Below are 21,429 nucleotides of genomic sequence, written 5' to 3'. Positions count from 1 at the left end.
TTAGACCAGGGCGGCTGGCTCACAGGCCAGGATCCCTTGCATTTCACTGGCTACCCAAGCGCAGCTCCGCTCCCAGCCCCTAGCAGCAGAATGGTCCCGTGTAGGGGTGCATTGCTGGCTGTGTGCAGGACAGTTGCTGCAAACATCAAGAGGTTGCCGCTGGTTCTAATGGCATGACAACCCTGCTCTGTCCTGCAAGCTGCAAGGATACATGCCAGGATAAGCCACTGCTGGGACTCCTTGGCTCTCTGAGGGATGTGGTACAAGTGTCGTAGCTTTCAGCTTTGCACAGACAGCTTGTAGGTCAGGCTGGCTACTTTACCCAAATGGCTTGCAGAGTAGTATGTGGAAGTTTGACAATTCAGGTGTTAACTGGAACTCTGCCTCTTTGGTCTGAAATGGCCTCAAGCTGCATCAGGGGAGGTTTAGGCTGGATATTAGGAAAAATTTCTTTACTGAAAGAGTGGTCAGGCATTGGAAGAGGCTGCCCAGAGAGGTGGTGGAGTCACCATCCCTGGAGGTATTAAAAAAAACGTGTAGATGGGGCACTTCATGGCATGGTTTAGGAGTCATGGTAATGTTGGGTTGACGGTTGGACTTCGTGATCTTTGAGGTCTTTTCCAACCTTAATGATTCTATGATTTCGTCTCTTAGTGGAGCAGAGCTTGGTAATAACCTGAAAGGGAGAAGGTGGAGATTGCTGTATGTGTCTTAATCTCTGGTGTGCAGGAAAAGTTTCCCAGCTTCTTCTGCTTTTCTTTCCTGTGCTTTTGTCCAGGAATGTATCTCCGTGAGCTTTTGCAGTCTCACACGACTGAGCTCAGTCCATACTCTGAGAGTCAGCTGAGGTAGAGGGTGGAGAGCCACAATCTCTGTGGAGCTGAGTACAATGCAGAAGCACCATCCTACAAGGGGCTGTAGCTAGTGCGGGTCCAACACTGCCCTAACCTGGCTGTATTATTTCTGCCTGGCTCAGAGCGCTACCAAGGCAAGCTAACATTTCCCTGCAAAAAAAACCAAAAGCATATAATCTTATCCCTAGTTTGTTAGTCCAAGCCTTTTACAGAAACATATTTTTCGGACATGTCTAGCTCAAACCTGGAGTAGCTTGCCATGGGGTTTCAGGGGGAATTACACGTTCCTTGGAAGCACATTCCTCTTGACTTTACTTTGAGGCAAAAGCAGAGGAACAGATTTTGATCCCTGCTGCCTGTGGAGTTTGCAGCTATATTATGGACAGCAGTTGGGTTATTCTCCATTTATACAATCTGAAAGTTGAGTCTGGCCTGCAGTCAAACCAGTAGGTCTTGTGGGATCTTATCTACAATGTTTTTAAAACCTAGTTCTTAAGGAAACCAAAGGCATCTCCCTCATTCTGAAGTTCTTAATGTTTGCTGTAATCCAGCTACCTAAAGTCAACTCCTCCCCGACCCCCCACCAGTAGAAGTCCAGTAGAAAGACAGCAAACAGGAGTCTTTTCCTGGTGCCTTGCTGCTCTATGGGAAGGACCAGCTCTGTGTTCTTCAGAAGAAAGCTCAGAGGCTATAGTGCCTGTATACCTCGCAAAGAAGGGGTGGCTGAAAGGAAGGCTGGACTTGGGCTGGGGGGATTCAATCCCCACTCTCACATGGGCTGCCTGGTCAAACTCGAGCATTGCTTTGCTTCCATTTTCCATCTGCCAGATGGGATTATTGCTCCATTCAGGCACTACAGGAATGGGGGCCAGACAAGAGCCTGTAGCAAGAGGAAGGCTCTCTGATCTTGCAGTTCCTGACATCTGTGCCTACGCTGGTAACAAAAAGGCTACTGGTGTAGGTGTCTTTTTTATGTGGAAACTGAGACCTGAAATGAACTGAGACCACCTGCTTCTTTGTCTTAATGAAAGCAACTGAACAAAGACTAAAGCCAGTTTATTTCTAACAGGTTTGATCTGTGAACATGAATCCTGGTTCTCTGGGGAGTTAGGGTTATCACTTCCCATGAATGTTCATGCTGCTCCCCAAAAATACCTTCCATTGTCTTTTGATTTTCTCCTTTCCTCCTCTTCCCCCTCAATTCCCTATTTCTCTTCCACCGCTCCTGCTTTTCTTCCATCCTTCAGTTCACTGAGCTTTTTCACAGCAAGGCTAACTGGTAAAGTCACAGCCTTTTTTCACAAACTGTGACTCCTGCTCTGTGCTTGCATTTTAACCCAAATTTGGTTTTCCCATCCTACCTCTAGGCGGTTGAAATATGCAGAATGCATAAACACACGGAGGAGCATGTTTCTAATGGGGAAGGAAGGGAGATTAAGGAAAATCAATAGCCCTGAGAGTCCCAGGGCTACTGGGAGTGGGTCCCGCTCCTATTCCCCAGCACTGCAGGTACCAAACTGCCTGTTCTCTAATCCGGCGACTGGGCTTATGCTGATGTGACGATGGCTATATTCACACTGTAATCAACATCCACCTCCTGGCTGTATTTTAAATTGGATTAGGGTGTGAGTTTCCTTCTCACTTTACAATCAACATGAGCAAATGCATTGTTTATCAAAGCAATCTGAGCAATGCATAATGGAAAGCACCGGATCTATCCGGAACAATTATAACAGTGGAATAGATGTGTTACAATAACGGGAAATCTACTCTGCTAAAAGCTTCCTTCAGGATCATTATCTTGAGACCTGCTAACCCTGTAATTGTCCCCACGGCACAGGCACCAGACCATAGTGGTCTGGTTGATAGTATGAACAGTCATGCTTGCTGGTGCTCTGGTGCATGCAGATCCCCATGTGAATGCAATGCTTCCCTCCCCTAGATGAGAAAATGCAAACTAAGCTCTTTGCACAGGGATTCCTTACTAGTGAAAATCCTTCTTGTTTAAAAAACATCAGGGGAAAGATTACCTCTTGGTCCAGTAGCCTCTTTGATTTCTTTTTAACTAAACAGAAGAGTTTTATCTAAATCAATCCCAAATGTACATTTTCAAAGAGTGAGAGATGGATGGCCATGTATAAATCAATGGTACCCATTTGTACAAAGCAGAATATTTACTGTGATATTTTCATGTAATTGTTAAAAAAAAGTTGCTTGCTTTCTTCTCAAGGATGTTTACTCATTTTATACAGAAGTATCTCTAGTATTTCGAGTGAATTTTTCCTGAGCTCATCAGATGATTCCCCTATAATCCTGACTTTTGTAATGTTTATGATTTTTATTATTCATCTGACAGATCTTGATACTTAGAGAATAATTTGTATCAACACACTTTATCCTCTAACTTCTTCACAAACATGTTGCTATGGCTGTTGTCCTTGTGCATGGTAAAACAGACCCATTCAGCCTGGGAGCGGGCATGGCTTGGTTATGAGTGGAGGGGGACTGAGCCTAGCTTTGTCTCCAGCTCGTTGGAGACTCTGACTTGGGCTCATCCTACCTAGGTTACCACGGAAGTCACTCCTAGACTGTCTCGGCTGCCAAGTAGACTGTTAAAACAATCAATACCTGAATATGATCACAGAAACCTCCTTTAATTTATCTACTTAAACATGCATTAAGCCTTTCTCGGCAGAGCTTTGGCACTCACAACAACAAATGCAAAAATAATAACGAGCCAAAATGCAAAAAATGGACAAATAACAGCAGGACAGTCAGACTTGCAGAGAAGATGATGAAGAGTCTCTCAAGGCTATCCTGCTTATCTCCCATGATTAATCCCAGGAGGCACCTCGGTTAAATTGGATACCCTTGGAAAGGCAGTGCGTAGTGAATAACAGTTGGAGGAGGTGGAATCAGAGCGGAAATGCTTTATCAAGTGGATATTTGAGTGTGTTAGAAATAGAAGGGAAAACAAAGGCTGGGCAGGTGAGTAATATCTGTGGCAAAGCAAAAATCTGCAGAGAATGAAAGATGGGGATGAAGCCAGGAGAGAGCTCTGCACTGGTAGGGAAGGAAAAGCTGAAGTCAGGGTGAGAGCCTAGCACCCCGCAGCCCTTGCTTAAATTCCTGGCTCAAACACAAAGTGCCTGCATGCCACTGAGCTGGTTGTTTTGGGCAATAGATTGCACTAACCATGGCAACCCACAAATTGGGGCTAAAATCATTGCTCTTTACGTGTCTGCCTGCCAATGTAGCACCTCCTGGTGTGCTGCTCCTCTGCTGGAACCTGTTCCAGCTGTCCTCAAGCCTATACCTGTAAATCAAAGAAATTAAAATAATTTTATCGCTGTCCTAGCTCTTTCAGGGTAGCAAAGCCTCCTACAACATCAGTAACACCCAGCATTCACAACAGGGTGATACGCAGCACTGCTCTGGGCATGCTTTTGAGGAGATACTCCTCAGGCAAGGAGTTTTTGGCATTTGGAGGGAGGGCTTTCCCCATCCACAGGACCTGTAGATTTCACACCAAAATAATTTTTTGGTGGTATAATTTTGGGGTTATATTATGTGATATTTGTTGTATTATTGTATTATATTGGGTTTATACCTTTTTTAAAGTAACATTAAGCATTCAACTGATTTAAAAATCACACTTGAAATGCTCACAAAGGACAAAGGTTAATGGTAGTAATTTTGCTTCAGCTTTTAGGAAACCCTATCCCTTAGGTTTTGAGGCAGTGTTGCTGCTATGACATTCCCAGGAACTTTGTGCCATAATGAGAAGGGATTTTCTTGAGGGCTGGTACAATACAAAAGAGCTATACTGTCTCTTGAAGACAGCAGAGGCCTTGGGAAAGTGGATACCCTTCTCCCTCTGATAAAGGCTGCATGCTACTGCTAAAGAAATGCTGATTTTCTGAGCAAAGAAACCATCTGCTAAAAGGAGCCAGGACCAGATCAATCTGCCACTGAAGTCAAAAGAAAAGCTTGCATTAAAGCAGGTCATTTTGGTCTGGCCACACAGTACAAGGAAAGTAATTTTTATTTCTCATTACTGCCGTGGACTGGCTAAAGAAGCTCTTAAATGCCTATCAGCAGGACAAAAGGATGCTGTTTGTCTGCTGGGAATGTGTTACAGAAAGGAAGATGCTAGAATTTGGAGACCTCCATGCATCTGCTGCACTTGAAGGACTGGAAAAAGACGTACAAATAAATAAACCACAAGCCAATATCCATTTGAATTTTAAATACATTCACTCTAGATGTGCTGTCACGCCTTTTGTGTTCATTTTCTTGCAGATATGGGGGAAATCATAGTTTTCAAGTTCAAATAAACTCAGAAGAGAATTTTCAAAGTTTGTATGCCTGACTATTCAAAAAAATAAGCATTGAATGCGTGTTTATGAATGTCTGTACTGGAAGTGACTGTAGATTTATTCAGCCAAGGAATAAAAATGACATCACTTGATTTATTTGACCAGCCACTAGAAAACAATGTGCATATTAATGAATGTGAATAACTACTTAAAATTAACATTCAATCTACAGAACAGTAGGATCATTAAGATGTATCAAATAAACTTAACTAAGGAATAAATTAAAAAGAAATTTGTGATCCTCTGGCACTTATTATATAAAAGGGAGGAAAGACTGCATTAATTGTATAAATTATTCATTTTTAATTATTTGCTCGGCTGCAGTAAGTATTGGTAATATTCTGTCTTAGGAAGAGAAGAATGATGACAAACAAATTTTGCTTATTCTCCTTACAATGGCAAAGTAAACAAAACTGGGGAACAAACTGAAAAGTCTGCAGGCATTTCAAAGTGCATTGGGGAGATCTTGTTGTTCATTGTTTTTTCTTCTCTCTGTCTTCTTTCTACCCTTCTACACAGAACTAGTGAGCCTTCCTAACAGACATGTTTTCTGAGAACTTGACTGGTTAAAATGTTGGCTGGAAGAAGAGTTACACAAAATAAAGCAAGCTTTGATCCATGGAAAGTTTAGATGATAGGTAGCAAATATACTGTCTGTGTATAGAAGGTGGATGTGCACGTGGCTGCAAAGAAAACTTGCAGCAGCTTGGTGAGCCATTTTGATCCTCAGGGATGTGCAATTAGGAACATTGTGTGCTTTGGGAATCCAAGAGAGTGCAGTAAAAATAAATTAAAATTCTTCTACTTCCCAGTGTGTGACCTGCAGCTTTCGATAGCTGCTGATACACAGCGGTGGTCCCCGAGACTCTGAGACCCCTTTCCTGGAGTAGGTGTTGAATGCAGAGGGCAGCAGGAATGTCAGTGCCAGCAGATCATCCTCCTGCTTTCTCCCCACCGGCACAGGCAAAGCTGCATGCCTTCCTTGCTAGGCACTATTCTGAAGATAGAGCTGCAGATCTCCTCCTGGGACTTTCTTTGCTATTTGCTTTGGGATCTGGCTGGATGAAATTTTCAGGTAAGACAAACTTTTGCCAAAAGTGTTTGTTCTGCTGCTTTAGCCTGAGAGGCTCTCAGAAACATCTTACCTTGACTTACGACGGCACTGCCCAGTCTCCTCCCTTGTTCCCTTTCTCACGTCACCTCTAGAGCTTGTTGCCATAAGCTTGTTGGCTCAGCAAACCGGGACACCTGAAAACTGATTTTTTTCTTCTGTTTTTGAAGGGTCAGTCTTCAGACGGATTAGTGAGCTGGCTGTGAAACTACATCCTCAAGCTTGATGTCCTGCTGCTGAGGACAAAACAGCGATTTGAACGAACCGCATCAGCCTGCCGGCAACCAAAGAGCAAATGTGAGTACCCGGCCGGCGTCCGTGCAGTCACTGTCCTGGGGACACAAAGCAGCTCTACAAAGTAACTGGCAGCCTTCTAATGGCCTTCTGGTATCAGCAGCAAAACCGGTAAGGACATTAATTTCACTATGTGGCATCAACTACAGAAGCCAAGGAGCTTTCAGACTGCTGGAAATCTTGAAAACCCCAGACAGACACACCACCCCCACACTATTTCTAGTTCTTGCTCCAAAGCACGTGAACAGCAGAGCTTTTCAGAAAAAAACCTCACCATATTTTTTGACAGGTAATAAAATGGTGAGTTTATTGAATCAGTTAAATCAATTTGGTTAGAATGTACTCAAAGAATTCAGGTTGAGGTAGATAGTTGGCATGAAAAATTTCAGCATGAAGAGTATGATAAGCTTGGAAACAATTAAAAACTATTTTAGAGAGGGAAGGACCAGACAATCTTAACCAGAGGTGCTGTTCCCAATCTATAATGGGTGAATATTATATATCCCATTAAATGCCACATAAGATATTACGGATACCTCCTCTGGTACAGACCTGCTTCCTTGGATGATGATGATGACGATGATGATGATTTCCTTGCTGTACAGTTATATCTTCAGATATTCAGCAGGGACTTTCATTAAAGAAGCACTGTTCCTCCGTGCAGGAAGTGTGCCTTTGGCAGATCCAGCATTAGTTTATACCTGTATAAGACTTTTGACTTCTGCAAAGAAACATATGTCCCAGTGAACTGTTGGGCACTCATAATTTTTTCTACTTGCAGCTGTTGTCTAGTAAGAAATAAGAAACTGGCCTTCCATTTAGCATAGTCTCTGTCCAAAATGAACTAGCCACCACTTTACATAAGTTACCATTCTGCTGAAATACCCTGAGGGGCACTCAGCCTCCACACAGTGAATGTGGCATTTGGCAAAGCAGTCTGATTCACCTCAACAGTCTCTCTTCCCTTCTAGGAAACCTCCTGGCCCGACTGATTTCCCAGGGACAGTGTATAAGGAATCGCTGCATGATCAGGAGGTACCACTGACCTAAAAGGATGCTGTAAGCTGTGACATCTTGTGTAGCTCACAAAAAAAAGCGCCATCTGACAGCACAAAGATATTCAAGAATATTTCAGGAGACAATTAGCATCTGTGTACCAAATGCTCCCAAGTGGCCAAGCTTTAGGAACACTCACTAGGGTTTGTAGCTGAGTTTGCATCCCAGCTCTAAAGCCAGGAAGTTTTTTTACATTTTCTGCATGCTATTGGAAAGGAGGGGACAGCAAAGGTGTCTCACCTCCTTGTTTGCCCCCACAAACCTGCACCGAAGGCCTCTCCTGAACTCCATTGTTCTCTCTGGGGACTCAAGGGTGCAACACCTCCTTCTACTGCTCTTACTACAGAATCTGGTGCATGTTAGCCATGTTAGCTCTGCAGGACACCAGCTGTCACCTCGATTTTGAATGTGTTGGAGAAACAAATGTGCAAAAGTTGAAGTTGATAAAGTTTAAGCACCTAAGCAGGGGATAGGTATAAATACCATGCCAGGATCTGCCCCTACTTTCTTCCATGAATGTGAAATTCCCAGATGTAAAAAGCTGACAGAGGGTCTGAGGTTCCAGCAGGGGATAGGTTCATGCATGATTTCTTGGTGACATTTGTGTTTGGATGACTCTACCTGTGCAGAACATCAGGAATATTTGACAGCACAAAGGAAAAGTCAAATGAAATCAAGCAAGGAAAATAATGTAATTTAAAGCATACACCAAGGGCTTATGCTGTGTCCTGTTACAGAATTAAATGGAGACATTCTGCACCTACTTTTGTCAAAGTATTTCTCTGAGATGGAAGATGTGAATTAACGTTTTCCTAAATGTGGAGTGAGAGCCAACTGATTTTTACAATTAATTTGTGGTACAGGTGCACTGTCCTAGAAATACATTCTCACTCTTCCTGTTTTATGTACAGCTTTGTTAGGAAGACGGTAGCAGGCTCAGTCAGTAAGGCCTCATTTGAGAGGGCTCGGTGCCCTCTGCTGAGCTTGAATGCACAGGCAGTGATCAGGAAAGAAGATGTTGAGCCTTTGCAGGCAGGATCTTGCATTGCCTTCTGTCACTAGCACCTTCTCCTTGTCCAATAAATTGGATATTTGTAAAGCAATTTTTCACCTAGACTGTGTTTCTCCTAGGGATCTGATAAGCCTTTTTAGTATAAAGTAGATTTTTTTCTGAAGTCCAGCTCTAAAATCCTAGGAGAGAAGTTCTCTTTACTGGAAACATTATTTGCTATTGGAAAAGCCGGCATCTGTGCAAGGTAAACGCATTCTGATTTGCAGATCCCATGGCATTTGTATAATCACCATCAGCAATGCGTGGCAATTATCATCTGAGAAATGCTGATCTTCTAGTAATGACCACTACTGTGCCTTTCACCTGAGTTTTGGTCTTTAATGTACAAGGCTGGGGATTTGTGAATGCATCCTCTCTGCGGCAGAAGTACAGCAGCATGTATTACAAAGTTAGTACCCAAAAGACCAGTGGATGATCTGTGGACACATGTTCTCATTTTGGCTGGGATAAAGTTAATTTTCTTCTTAGTAGCTGGTGTGGTGCTGTGTTTTGGATTTAGTATGAGAATAATGTTAATAACACACTGATGTTTTAGTTGTTGCTAAGTAGTGCTCACACTAGTCAAGGACTTTTTCAGCTCCCTGCACTTTTTCCCTCCCAGCACAAGAAGCTGGGAGGGGGCACAGCTGGGACACCCGACCCCAACTGACCCAAGGGATATCCCACACCATATGATGTCATGCTCAGTATATAAAACTGGGGGAAGAAGGAGGAAGGGGGTGACGGGGGAATGTTTGGAGTGATGGTGTTTTTCTTCCCAAGTAACCCTTAGGCGTGATGGAGCCCTGCTTTCCTGGAGATGGCTGAACACCTGCCTGCTGATGGGAAGGAGTGAATTAATTCCTTGTTCTGCTTTGCTGCCCATGCAGCTTTTGCTTTACCTATTAAACTGTCTTTATCTCAATCAACAGGTTTTCTCACTTCTACTCTTCTGATTCTCTCCCCCATCCCACCAGGGAGGAGTAAGCAAGCAGCTGGGTGGTGCTGAGTTGCCAGCTGGGGCTAAAGCACGACAAGATGAAAATAGAGCCAGACCCCGTCCCAGGACTGTACATTCTCGGTATTAACAGATTCTACAGAAAGCGGCTGCTGATCCATGCCCTTTCCACACTCAGGCTGGCAGTCTTCTGTGTGAGGTTTCAGCTCTTACAAACCCAAGTCCTCCCCCCAAAGGGCGAAGCAGCTTCTTCTCCAGCTGCTTTTGAAAACAAGAGACCTACTGAAGTCCATAACTTCAGCTGAAAGTAAAATTTCTCACACTTATTCAATCTCCATTGCCACAGCATCAGACGACACCCCACCACCCCCACTTTTGAATGCATTTGATCTTTCTAGCACTGATGAAAAAGGTGTTGCTATTTTTCCTTCTTAAGCATTAGGTAACTGAGGCACAGAAAGACTAAAACTATGTCTGTATGACACAACACAGCTCTCAACCAGCAGGATCTAAAGAGGGTAGCACAAAACCCGGTACAGCCTAGTAAGTTCTCTGCCTAGTTAACTCACCCCACTGGGAAGCTTGGCGAAGCAGGCTGGTGAGGTGCACAGCGAGGGCAGGTGGGAAATGATGGGCAGATGTCTCATTTCTGCCAAGCATAAGGACTGACTGCTGTGCTCTCATTCCCTAGCAGGCTTTTTAATATCATACTTTGTTCCTACAAACCTGAGTTAGGATGCTGGATCTACACACCACAGACTCCTGGAAAGCTGAATTCAAATCTAGATGACAGCTTCTTAGCTTAGCGCCCTGTAGCCTGCAGAAATCATTACAGCAGCATTGGGAGCCGCTTGAACAATCAAAGTGTAGATGCAACGTCACTGGAGCATCACGTCCAACTCTCCCAGGCTTTGGTGACAACTGGATATAACCACAGACTTTTCAGTTAAAACAAAAAAGCTTTAACACTTCACATTATCCTGTTGGGTAGAATCTCACTTTTTTTGATACATTCTGTATAACTTAAAATAGCTTCAGCATATGCTCACTTCTTCCTCATTAAACATTTCCAGGAAAGTCTGAGCAGTTTTACATGTGGAATAAGAACTTCAGCTTCAGTTTCCTGGACAACCTGCTGCGATTGCACCTAGAACATCACCACAAAATCTCATTAAAGTCCACAGTTGTCTTTAATCACTGACCTAGTCCTTTTTTTCCTTGCCCACCTGTGGTGGCAAGTATTTTGCCAGAATGGGACCGGGTGTGAGTGACAATAGAAAATTCTGGGATGCAACCACCCTGCTTGGGATCTTTATAAATCTGTGATGGAAGGACTGTCAGTGCCATGCAAAATTGGTATCTGTGTGAACTGGATCATTTCAGTACCTAGCACGACCTGTTTAAAGGCAGAATATTATGCAGTCGGCACCTGATTCTGTTTCCTAATGAAGGCGTAGACTTTTATGAAGGCATGGGAATGTTAGGCCACATGCACAACTCAGGAAGGAAACATCAATGTCTCAAGCTCTTTCCATATTTACTGTTTTTACCAGAACAGCTAATAGTGCAGGCACATCACCGATAGCTCCCATATATTAAGAACCCATTACATACATGTCAGCCTGAGAGCCATGGGGAAGCACTAGTCTCACCGTGGTGGCCCTTATGCGACTCATGCTGTCTCTGCTAAGTATACATATAGCATACGTGGTGTTTTGTAGCAGCATCCTATTCTGCAGGTTGTTTACCACATGTATTATTTATCTTTTGTGATCAGAGCTTGAACATCTGTACCAGAGATGTCTATATAAACTGACAAGCAGATGCATACAGTATGCAATAAATAACCAGTCTTAAGCATTGAGGAATGTTCCTGCTGTTAAGCTGGTTTGTTATGATTTCACTTAGAGACAGATAAAGATGATGGAATATGACTTCTCCCTGACAAAAAATTGGGTTTCTTCCCAGAGGCTCAGAAATGCCCAAGCCTCAAGACTCTCCCTGCTGTCTGCTTTGCCTGTTTGTGTGGCGTATGATGAGCACTCGCTTCCTTCGCAAGCAGGTTACTCCTTTCAGGCCACAATGTCTCATGTGGTAAGGCAAAACATTTTATGCTGAACAACCCCTGACCACAAATGGTGGGGTAGATGGATACAAACCAGCCAGATATCCACTCTGGGTTGCTGGGGTGTTTTCTTCCCCTGCATTTTGCATAGGACAAAGCAGAAGCGGGACAGGCAGCCCCTCATGAAGTCCTGCTTCTATTTCTTTTCCTGGGTAAACTCCCTTTTAAAATATGAGCAAGAAGAAAACAATAACTTTATACCAAAGAGAAATGAAATGTACCAGAGGCAGCAATTTCTCTCCCGTGCTCCCATAACAGCACTACATTCTACACACCCAGTTTCACAGGAAAATTGCAAGGTCTCTGTTTATCAAAGCGTGCTCAGGGGTAAATCCCACTCGCCTTCTTTATGTAAATGAGTAACCCTTATTTGAATGAGCAGTTTGGCCAGGGGCAGAGTTACTGCGCAGTTTGTGACCCACCTCCTCCTTTGCCCAGGGTGCAGCCTTTTACATCCCCTCTCCGCTTTGCCACTCCATCCAGCCCCGCTCGTCTTAGGCAAAGGGCAAAAGACTGCAGAATAAGACCTTGCACATGTAACTTCCAATCTTTAAGGTAACCCTGTGTGTCTAATAACCAGGTAACAATTCCGAATTGCCTCACTGCTATGATGAGAAAAAAGCCTCATGCAAACTAATTGACTGAAGGGTAACTCCTGCCAGCTCGGGAGCTGTTTCTTTTGCAGCATAAAATCATTGAACAAGCTGTAACAAATGTTGCTGCACCTGCTGCACAATGTAGCTGCCAAGTCAAATCAGAGATATCAACAAGAGAATTTTAAATGTTCCGGTGAGGGAAAACTTTTTTAAGCTATTTGGGTGCTTTGCGGGTGTATTTTCAGGTAACAAGCCTTGGCTCAAAGCCCTGCATTCAAGCATTGCTGAACTCACTCATATTCAAAAACTAATCTGAATCCGTATTCAAGTGCTGTAAGCAGTCCCTATGCTTCTCACAATTGATCTAACCGCCATGAATAACTTGGAAATAATTAAGCTTTTGACCGAAATTATATGCTCTGTGACTTCAGTCTATGGAAGACTGATTTGTTGACTCCAAAATATTCTATGGATCATTACTATAGCTGGGCCTAATTCTTTCCTCCATTTTTGATGATCGAAAATGTATATATTATGACATGCAGAGCTGTATTTCTTATTTAGCATCGTACATATCCTTATTAAACACTCTAATAGAGTAAACTCCAAATACAGCGAGCAGGTGCTTTACAGCTGTAGCACAGATACACTTCAATTTTATTTCAAGAACAGCCTTAAGCAAATGCCTAACTTGAAAGCAATGTAATTTAAGTACATAAAAATAGTTGTCTTTTATTGTGGGAAATTCTATTCTATCCTGCAGAGATGGGCTTAATCCTGTGTCCAGAGGGTTGAGTGGACTAGAGCCAGTGTCAGTAAGACATTGATCAAGCTGATTAAAAAATTACCTAAGTACATACCTACATTTATCAGAAGGGCCCTGACTTTAATGCACCTTGGCATTTACGTTCGCTCCCTTCCCTTGCTCCTCCTGAGTCACTTGCTTCCCCCGAGAAGTGACTCACCAGACCTGGTCAGGGGCAGGCTTACCCTGTGGAATCACTTTAGTAGAGGAATTGCTTTAAGAAGTTATCAAAGGAATGGAAATGTGCTCATATGGCTCACATTTTCACAAATACCCAGAAGACCGCGTGGCACTGTGTGCCTGGCAGGCAATAAAAAACCCGTCTCCTTCCGTATTTGTTGAGGCAGTCATGAGACTCCAACTCCTTCTTCTCCAGGCAGCTGCCACAAACAGCAGAGAGGTGTCGCATCCCATGTACCATGACGGATATTACTATAGCTGGATATTCCTGCTAGGATTGAAGGAGAGGTAACAGTGACTTTGGTTCTCCTGAACAGAGACAAAGGAATATAGAAAGTTCTTTGATCTTTCCTTAATATCAACCTGCTCTGTCTTAGTCTGCTAGGATGATGCCACTACTGTACAAGCGAAAGAGGTCACTTTCATAAAACACAGTAGGGTAAAACCAGCTTAAAAAAATAAACATGCTATTAGCTGTTTCCGTGCCTACCTCAGTCAGGAGGTAGCACATTCAATATCTTCCAGTAATAAGTTCCAGATAGTGAAAAAAATATGCCTGGAATTTGCTAAAGTTGAAAGATGAGGTATTTCCTGTGCTCTTGCAAGAGATACTGTACTTTGTACCATTCTTTGTACCATTCTCCTACCACACTGAGCTGAGCTTCCAGCACAAGGAAGGAGATGCTGTGCATCATTGCTATTGTCACCGGAGCACTGAAGAGCCAGTGCACAGGAATTACCCTGGTACATCAGATCCCAGTAGAGCAGAGCTGCACTCACCCCTGTCCAGTGCGTTCAGACACCAACAGCCCCAGGGTTCTGCTCCCTCTAACACAGCCTCTTCTCTGTTACAGGCTACCACCACCCTTTGCTTATGTATTTGCAAGCTCTGGGGAGCAAGGCTCACTCTCAGTGTTGGCACGGCGCCTAGGGTGAAGCTGTCCATGTTAGGTATGGTCTTCGGGCATCAGCACAGTATATAGTCATAAAGCAGCAGATAACAGAGGAGATGAAATAATTGGAAATTCAGCTAGAATGCCTGCTGAGTGCCCTCTCACCAGTGCAGGGTACTCGTCCAGTCCTCTTCGTGTGGCTGGATGAGTGTCATGCAGCTGGCTGAAAGGTGCTTTGGTTTACACAGCACAAGCAAATGTTATCTCATACGGCAGCTGCGTTTTAAGCATGATGAACCGCATCTTGAGTGCTCTCTTGGAGGCTGCATCTGCTCTTCTACCACCTGCCTCATGGACATCTGCACTAAATACACACCCCATCGTTTCAGGATTCACTGAGCTTGTTTTCTGTTGAGAGTCAGGGCATGGTAGAAATGATCAACCTAAAAATTACTCTAGAGAACTTTCTCTCATTAGGACAAGAGCACATTTATGGGTGTCTCTCCTGGTGTGAGGTTATCAGAATATTTTCTCAGCAGATTTTTCCCCAGGCTGACTGTGGGGGTCTGTGCCCATGTGCCTGTATAGTTATTACTTTAATGATTTCATTTTAGGTGAAAAAAAGTACGAGAGGGATCTTTCATTGACAGCTATTGGTAGGAACAACACTGGCTCAGTCTTTGATGTGTTCATTTAGCAACGTTACACACACTGTAGGGATAAGGAAGCTGAAGTGGGAGATTTGCTCCTCAAAAATAGTATGGTTTAGAATTCCTGTGCTTCCATTTATAGCTTTTCTGTGTTTTCTTGTAACTTGCTCTGTGTAATTAATAGGGCATTTCCAGACAAAGGATATGATTCCCGTAGACAAAGGAGAGGAATGGTTTTTACTAACCAGAACATGCATGCTTTAGGATATTTTTTTTTAATCTCATTTTTAATCCTGGCTTCTCTTGCTAAATTCACACTTCCAAGATGATTAATCCTAGCTCTTTCTCAGAAGTGTATTGACGTTGCTGTGGTCAGCTTGTCAGTAAAGTTCACCAAACAAAAATGATACATGGCTTTTGTGAAACGGTTGGCCCAAAGCACTTCAAGTCTCGCAGGGGAAGAATGCTATAAAAACGACAAATAATGTTAACGAGGATTAAACCCTCTGATTTTCTACACCATTTCCAGCTGGACCAGGGCACTGTGCATTAAGCTAATGAGAGGTGAAAGCCAAATTAGCCGGTTTTGATGGAGTTTTCATTGCGTGTGGGCACACTCTGATTGCAGACACAATTATTTCTCAGGCCCTGGGAGCTTCAATCTATAGACTTGCATACCACATTAAGCTGATCCAGTAAGGCTGGCCCCCACATCTGACCCGGCTGATGCTTGTTCTTTTCTGGGAAAATGACTGTAGAGCGGGGAGGAGGAATGTGAAATGATACATCTTGCTCTTGCTCGCCTCCAGCCTGAGATGGAGGCAAGAGCTGCCTGCAGGGTAGTAGGTCTGCTTACAGAGGCTTTCGCATTAGGACCAAATTAGAATCTTTCCCATCACTGTCAATATATAAGCATAAGCAAAAAGACAGGAAAATGAGAAATGTCTTAAGCACACACACAAAAAAAAAAAAAGGGACAATTAAAAAAATTTTTTACCTTCAATAAAAATACTGACTGAGGGAACTGTTTGTGTCATGGTTTAACCTCAGCTGACAGCCAAGCACCGCACAGCCACTTACTCAACCTTCCCGCCTGTGGGATGGGAGAGAGAATCTGAACAGCAAAGGTAAGAAAACTTGTGGGTTGAGCTAAGGACAGTTTAATAATTGCAATAAAATATTATAATTATAATTATAATAATAATAATTTGTATTGACAAGGAAAACAACGAGAGAGAGAGAGAAAGGAACAAAACCCAGGAAAAACAAGTGATGCAACCACTCACCACCTGCCAACCAACAGCCAACCAGTCCCTGAGGAACAGTCGCCCCCTCCCTGCCAACTCCCCCCAGTTTATATACTAAACATGACATCATATAGTATGGAATATTCCCTTGGCCAGTTTAGGTCAGCTGTCTTGTCTGTGCCCCCTCCCAGCTTCTTATGCATCTCCTTGCTGAGAGGGCATGGGAAGATGGAAAGCCCTTGCCTTACTATAAACACTGCTTAGCAACAACTAAAACATCAGTGTGCTGTCACATTACTCTCATACTAAATCCAAAACACAGTACCATACCAGCTACTAGGAAGAAAATTAACTCTATCCCAGCTGAAACCAGGACAGTTTATCAGCTTCATCAGCCAAAATAGACAGGTGGACAAATAGACAGTATCACAAGAGTATTCAGCTCTTCAAGAAAATACACTGAAGTGAAAGTCAATAGCTATTTCAAAGGAAATTTCGGTTAAAAAGATGTGTGAAAGGAGGAGGGTCTCTTACCGTTCCCCCTGTTTTCCTTCTTTCTTCATTTTAAAAACAAAGTCAAAGCAATTAAAGTCATAGCAAAGCGACTTTTATGCTTAGAATATTGACTCTTGCCACTAGACTGACAATTCTTTACCTCTGGTCCTCACTCTTTGCAGACAGAGGAGAAAAGTCCGATTTTATCAGGGTACATATTTAACAGCACTCACGTTCAGAGCATGCATTCTTACCTCCTGGATGCTGGAGCCCGATCACAGAGAGCGGTATACCTCCATTTGCACTGTATTCTGAGAGTCAGGGTGTTTTGGGGTAGACACATGGAACAACTCTTTAGCTTTAACCCTGCCAACCCCCCAGCACTCCGCTATAACATCTTGGCATGTCTAGAAAAAAGGTGTTAATGGAAGTTTACTCCTTCACTGTAGCTCATACTGCAGCAACCAGGATTGCTACCACTGTAGGGAAGCGTGCATGAGCTGTGCAAGCTTTAATGAACTTAATGGAAAATGCCTTCACTTTGTGTTGGTGGGTATTTTCCTGTAGAGTTATGTGTACTGACCGTCAGTGTTTTCTGAGTTGGTCATTTCTGCATGTTTTCCTATGCCAAATATTTTAAGCCTCTTAGTCCAGCTGTCTACACTGTTTATGCAACAGTAGATGTCCAAATCCCCTAGGAAGTGACTCTCATAAATAGCCAGTCCATCATTACACAGCCCTCTCAGCCCTGAGGAGAAGCACACTCTCTCCTGTCACACTGGGGGAGTCATAAGGACTGTCTGTCCCATGGTCCCTCTCCAAATCAAAGGGAACTGACCTTATCTGTCTCACAGAGGTGGTGTTAGACTAGCTAGCTAATGTTTACAGAGCTTGTTTGGAAATGCTGGTGACCAGAGGGGTGACTGAGAATATAAGAGCAGCCAGACCACGGGTGATTTCTGGTTCTGTGTTCCTACATCAGAATTACAAACGACAGAATAGTGTTAAGAACTGTAATGAACATAAACCCACATCCATTTTAGGAAGTCTACCACACTTCATCCGTGTTTTGATCTGGAAAAAAGCAAAAAATAGCTGTAAGGCAATGAAAAGCTGACGTAAGAATTACCTTCAGTGTGAAAGTACTGAACTTTATGAAGATATGAAATTTGATAAGACACAACTAACATAAATTATAACCTGTGAGCTGGCCAAGAGCCTTCCTGTTTCTCCAGTAGGAGAAAAAAAAAAACCAAAACCCTAGCCCTTCTTTTATTTCCTTATGCGAATGAAGCAGCATCGGAACTGATTTGAGCCCCTAAGAAATCATTCTGTTCCTCCTCATATGGCTGTAAATCTCCTATCTGTTCATTTCTTTGCAGTCATATAAGCAGTGAATTACTTTCTTATTAACAGTGTCCATTTATAAATACTGACTTTATGTTTGCCATGCACATTTTCTTTTAATTCCATACCCTTCATTAAGATGAGTAAAAAGCCATACTATGGAGAAGACACCTGAACAATAATTTGATTTGTAAAAGAGGTGTAAAGATCTCCCAGGAGAGCTGAGTATCCTCGTTGCTGGCTGAAATCAGCACGGGCAAAGGGTCTTAAGTCTTCTCTAAAGCTTGGTCTTAAATCTGTAAAAGATCTTGAACTTCTGACATCATTCTTCGAACATGAATATTCCTGTGCACATTTCTGTAATAGAGAGGTGCTGATGTGGGCTTGTATAAATGTACTGGTTTTTGCAATGATATTGCCAAAGAAATAAATGCATGCAGAGAAATCAATGGCATGGAATTGCTAGAAGATGAGCTGTCCGATATTAGTAAGGTGTTTACTCACTGGGCAAACATCTACTCCTGACTATGTCACAATGGTTTCTGCTCAAAGTTTTTCACTGCAAAGTCCCCAAACATTTAACAAGCAGGATACAAAACGCTGTTCACTGGTAAGAACCTGCTTCTGTGTGAAATGTGGCACTTCCAGACGCAGAATCATAGAATCACAGAATGGTTTGCGTTGGAAGGGACCTTTAGAGGCCATCTAATCCAACCCTCTCCTGCAGTGAGCAGGGACACCTTCAACTCGATCAGGTTGCCCGAGGTCCCACCTGACCTTGAATGTTTTCAGGGATGGGGCATCTGTCACCTCTCTGAGCAACATGTTCCAGTGTTTCACCACCCTCATTGTAAAAAACTTCTTCCCTAAATCTAGTCTGAATCTACCCTCTTTTAGTTTAAAACCATTACCCCTTGTCCGATGCAACAAGCCCTGCTAAAAAGCTTGTCCCCATCTTTCTTATAAGCCCCCTTTAAGTATTGAAAGGCTGCAGTAAGCCCTCCCCACCACCCATGCATGGCTAGATGAGAGAGCGCATCTGTTCAGAGGTGCTTCGGCAGGCCAGGTGCGCTTTACCTGCCATGAGGAACAGACTGGGCACTCAGCAGGCGTGTGAGGGGACCTCGCTGACAGAAAATTGGTACCGAATTTTCAGGAAGCAAGCTTACCTTGCATACCGAAAACTTTTGTGGTAGGAGTGAATTATGTCGGAAGCGGGCAGGGGAAGCGTTAAGAATAAGGTGTAACAGAAGAAATAACGCTCTGCAGCAGCGGCAGCATCTCTCCCAATGACCGCGACCCGACCCGACCCGCCCCGCCCCGCCGCGCCGGGGCGGTGGCAGCTCCCGGGGCCGCCCCGAGCCCCTCCCATCCCCCCCCATCCCCTCCCATCCCCTCCCATCCCCTCCCACCCCCTCCCATCCCCTCCCACCCCCTCCCATCCCCTCCCACCCCCTCCCATCCCCTCCCACCCCCTCCCATCCCCCCCCACCCCCTCCCACCCCCTCCCATCCCCTCCCACCCCCTCCCATCCCCTCCCACCCCCTCCCACCCCCTCCCATCCCCTCCCACCCCCTCCCATCCCCTCCCATCCCCTCCCATCCCCTCCCACCCCCTCCCATCCCCTCCCACCCCCTCCCATCCCCTCCCATCCCGGGAGGAAGAGGAGGGCCGTCACCTGCCGCGCCCCGCCCCGCCAGGTGCGAGGTGGAGCAGGAAGCGGCGGCGGCGGCGGCGGCGGGGACCCGCGCCCGGCCCGTGCGGGGACGGGGCGGCACCGGGACGGGAGATGGCGGCGGGCCGGGCGCTGGCCGCGCTCCTGGCCGTGCTCCTCCTCGCCTCGGCGCAGCGCCTCCAGCCGGGAGGTGAGGACGGGGACGGGGGGACGCGGGGACAGCGCCGGGGCGGCTCCCCCTCACCCCGGCTCGCCGGGTGGGGCTGCCCGGGCGGGGGCGGGGGGACACGCGGACCACCCCCCCCCCCCCCCCGGTGAGCGGCGGCTGAGCCCTGCCTTGCTTTGCTCGGCTGCACCGGCGGCGAGGGCCGGTGACTCTGTTATCCCCGTGTGCGCTACTCCTTAGCTATTAAAAGCGGGGTGGGGGGATAAGGTGGAAGGGCGTCTGTAATGTTCATACGGTGCTTTACGGCGGTGCTGGCCCCCTCGGGAGGAGCGTGTGCGGGTCGCCTTCCTCCTGCGTGGGCAGGCGGCGGTGAGCCCCGGGGTTTGCATGTGCGAGTCACCGGTCTCCTTCCCGGAGTGAAAGTTCACCCCGGCTCTGCCCCGTCCCGGGGAGCGGCCTGCGAAGGAGCGCTGGGCCGGGGGGCTCGGACGCGGCTTAAAAATGGTGTGGAAACAGGGGCGTCCAGGGCCAGCACCTGTCGTTTGAACGTTCCTCTGTCTTCCTGGATGAAATAAATGCTAACAAGATACATGATTTGATCTCTACGTCCTCGCTTGCTGGAGAGGATGTGACTAACTTCGTAAAGTCCTTTTCCCTGGGTGCCAGAGAGGCAGCTGAATTACCTGTGAAGCTCTCGGGATCATGCTCTGTGTTGGACCGTAAGGTTTTAAGCAGAGAGAATGGCTTCATTTATATAGAGGAAAGGATGAACTGTACGTGCAGGGAAACAGAATGGCTTGTGTGTCCAGTTGGGTTGGGTAGTTTAATAGGAGGCTGCTGCTCGCTACGAACTCTGCGCCTCTTGAAATTTGTGGATGCTTGATGCAATCCCGTGTATGTAACCCATGAAAAATTTTCTTAAAATCTGTCTGTGACCCCAAGATTCCGGTTATGAACACAAAGATAGCGTTTGGGGTTTTCCTCATTTTCAAAAGCTGCTTGATTGCAAAAAATGTCTGTCCTCAAATCTAAACAGTCTGGTTTATAGCTATTAGTCTTGTTAAAGGCTCTTGAAGTATAAGTCCTTCTATAAAAAAGAACTGCTGAGTTACTTGTGGTGCTTGTGAGTAACCTAAAGAGTCTGATGTGAAATTTGTGCCTCTTTAACGTTTCTGTTACCTTTAACTGTGCTGGTTATGCCCAAGTGTGGCTCACGACCGTTGTTGTTATAAACAACGTGGTCTAAACATTTACTGTGAAATTGGACAGCACCAAGGTTTAAGTTTCAGTCTATGTAGTCTTTTAAGTAAAATATTTAAGTAAAATATTTCCCAGTCAAGTGAATGACAGTTATTTGCCTCTCTAAGCTTCTTTAGAGGAAAGAGAATGTTATAATGTGGTTACCGATGTGTTGTTTTCAAAGAACACAAACTTTTAAAACCTTAGGCCAGTGCTAGAAGGGGAGGAGCTAGACTTTCCAAAGATCTTGTATTGCTGAAGTAGCAAATGAAAATATTCTCAGTTGCATCTTTTTTTCATAGATAGGT

At 44.8% G+C, this 21,429-nt stretch overlaps 2 protein-coding genes and 1 long non-coding RNA gene across 3 annotated transcripts in view; 2 read left to right on the top strand and 1 right to left on the bottom strand.

Moving 5' to 3' along the window:
- Positions 1-6,176: 6,176 nt before the first annotated feature.
- Positions 6,177-19,898, bottom strand: LOC135312033 (uncharacterized). The gene is made up of 4 exons (XR_010371657.1): positions 19,720-19,898; positions 7,191-7,359; positions 6,379-6,580; positions 6,177-6,287 (listed from the first exon to the last, which is right to left on the bottom strand). It is a non-coding gene; the product is annotated as an uncharacterized LOC135312033 (long non-coding RNA).
- The window catches only part of KIAA1143 (KIAA1143 ortholog), a 259,367-nt gene continuing 257,701 nt past the window's right edge, over positions 19,764-21,429 (top strand). Inside the window, exon 1 of the mRNA XM_064444082.1 lies at positions 19,764-19,782. The gene's annotated coding sequence lies outside the window, so the exon portion shown is untranslated. The remainder of the gene's footprint in view (positions 19,783-21,429) is intronic.
- The window catches only part of CDCP1 (CUB domain containing protein 1), a 29,122-nt gene continuing 27,481 nt past the window's right edge, over positions 19,789-21,429 (top strand). Inside the window, exon 1 of the mRNA XM_064444067.1 lies at positions 19,789-19,906. Coding sequence (XP_064300137.1) covers positions 19,831-19,906 — 76 coding nt within the window. The 5' untranslated portion in view covers positions 19,789-19,830. The remainder of the gene's footprint in view (positions 19,907-21,429) is intronic.

This window comes from Phalacrocorax carbo, chromosome 2 (assembly GCF_963921805.1).
Source record: "Phalacrocorax carbo chromosome 2, bPhaCar2.1, whole genome shotgun sequence".
Lineage (NCBI taxonomy): Eukaryota > Metazoa > Chordata > Aves > Suliformes > Phalacrocoracidae > Phalacrocorax > Phalacrocorax carbo.
This window is presented reverse-complemented; position numbering and strand designations above follow the sequence as displayed.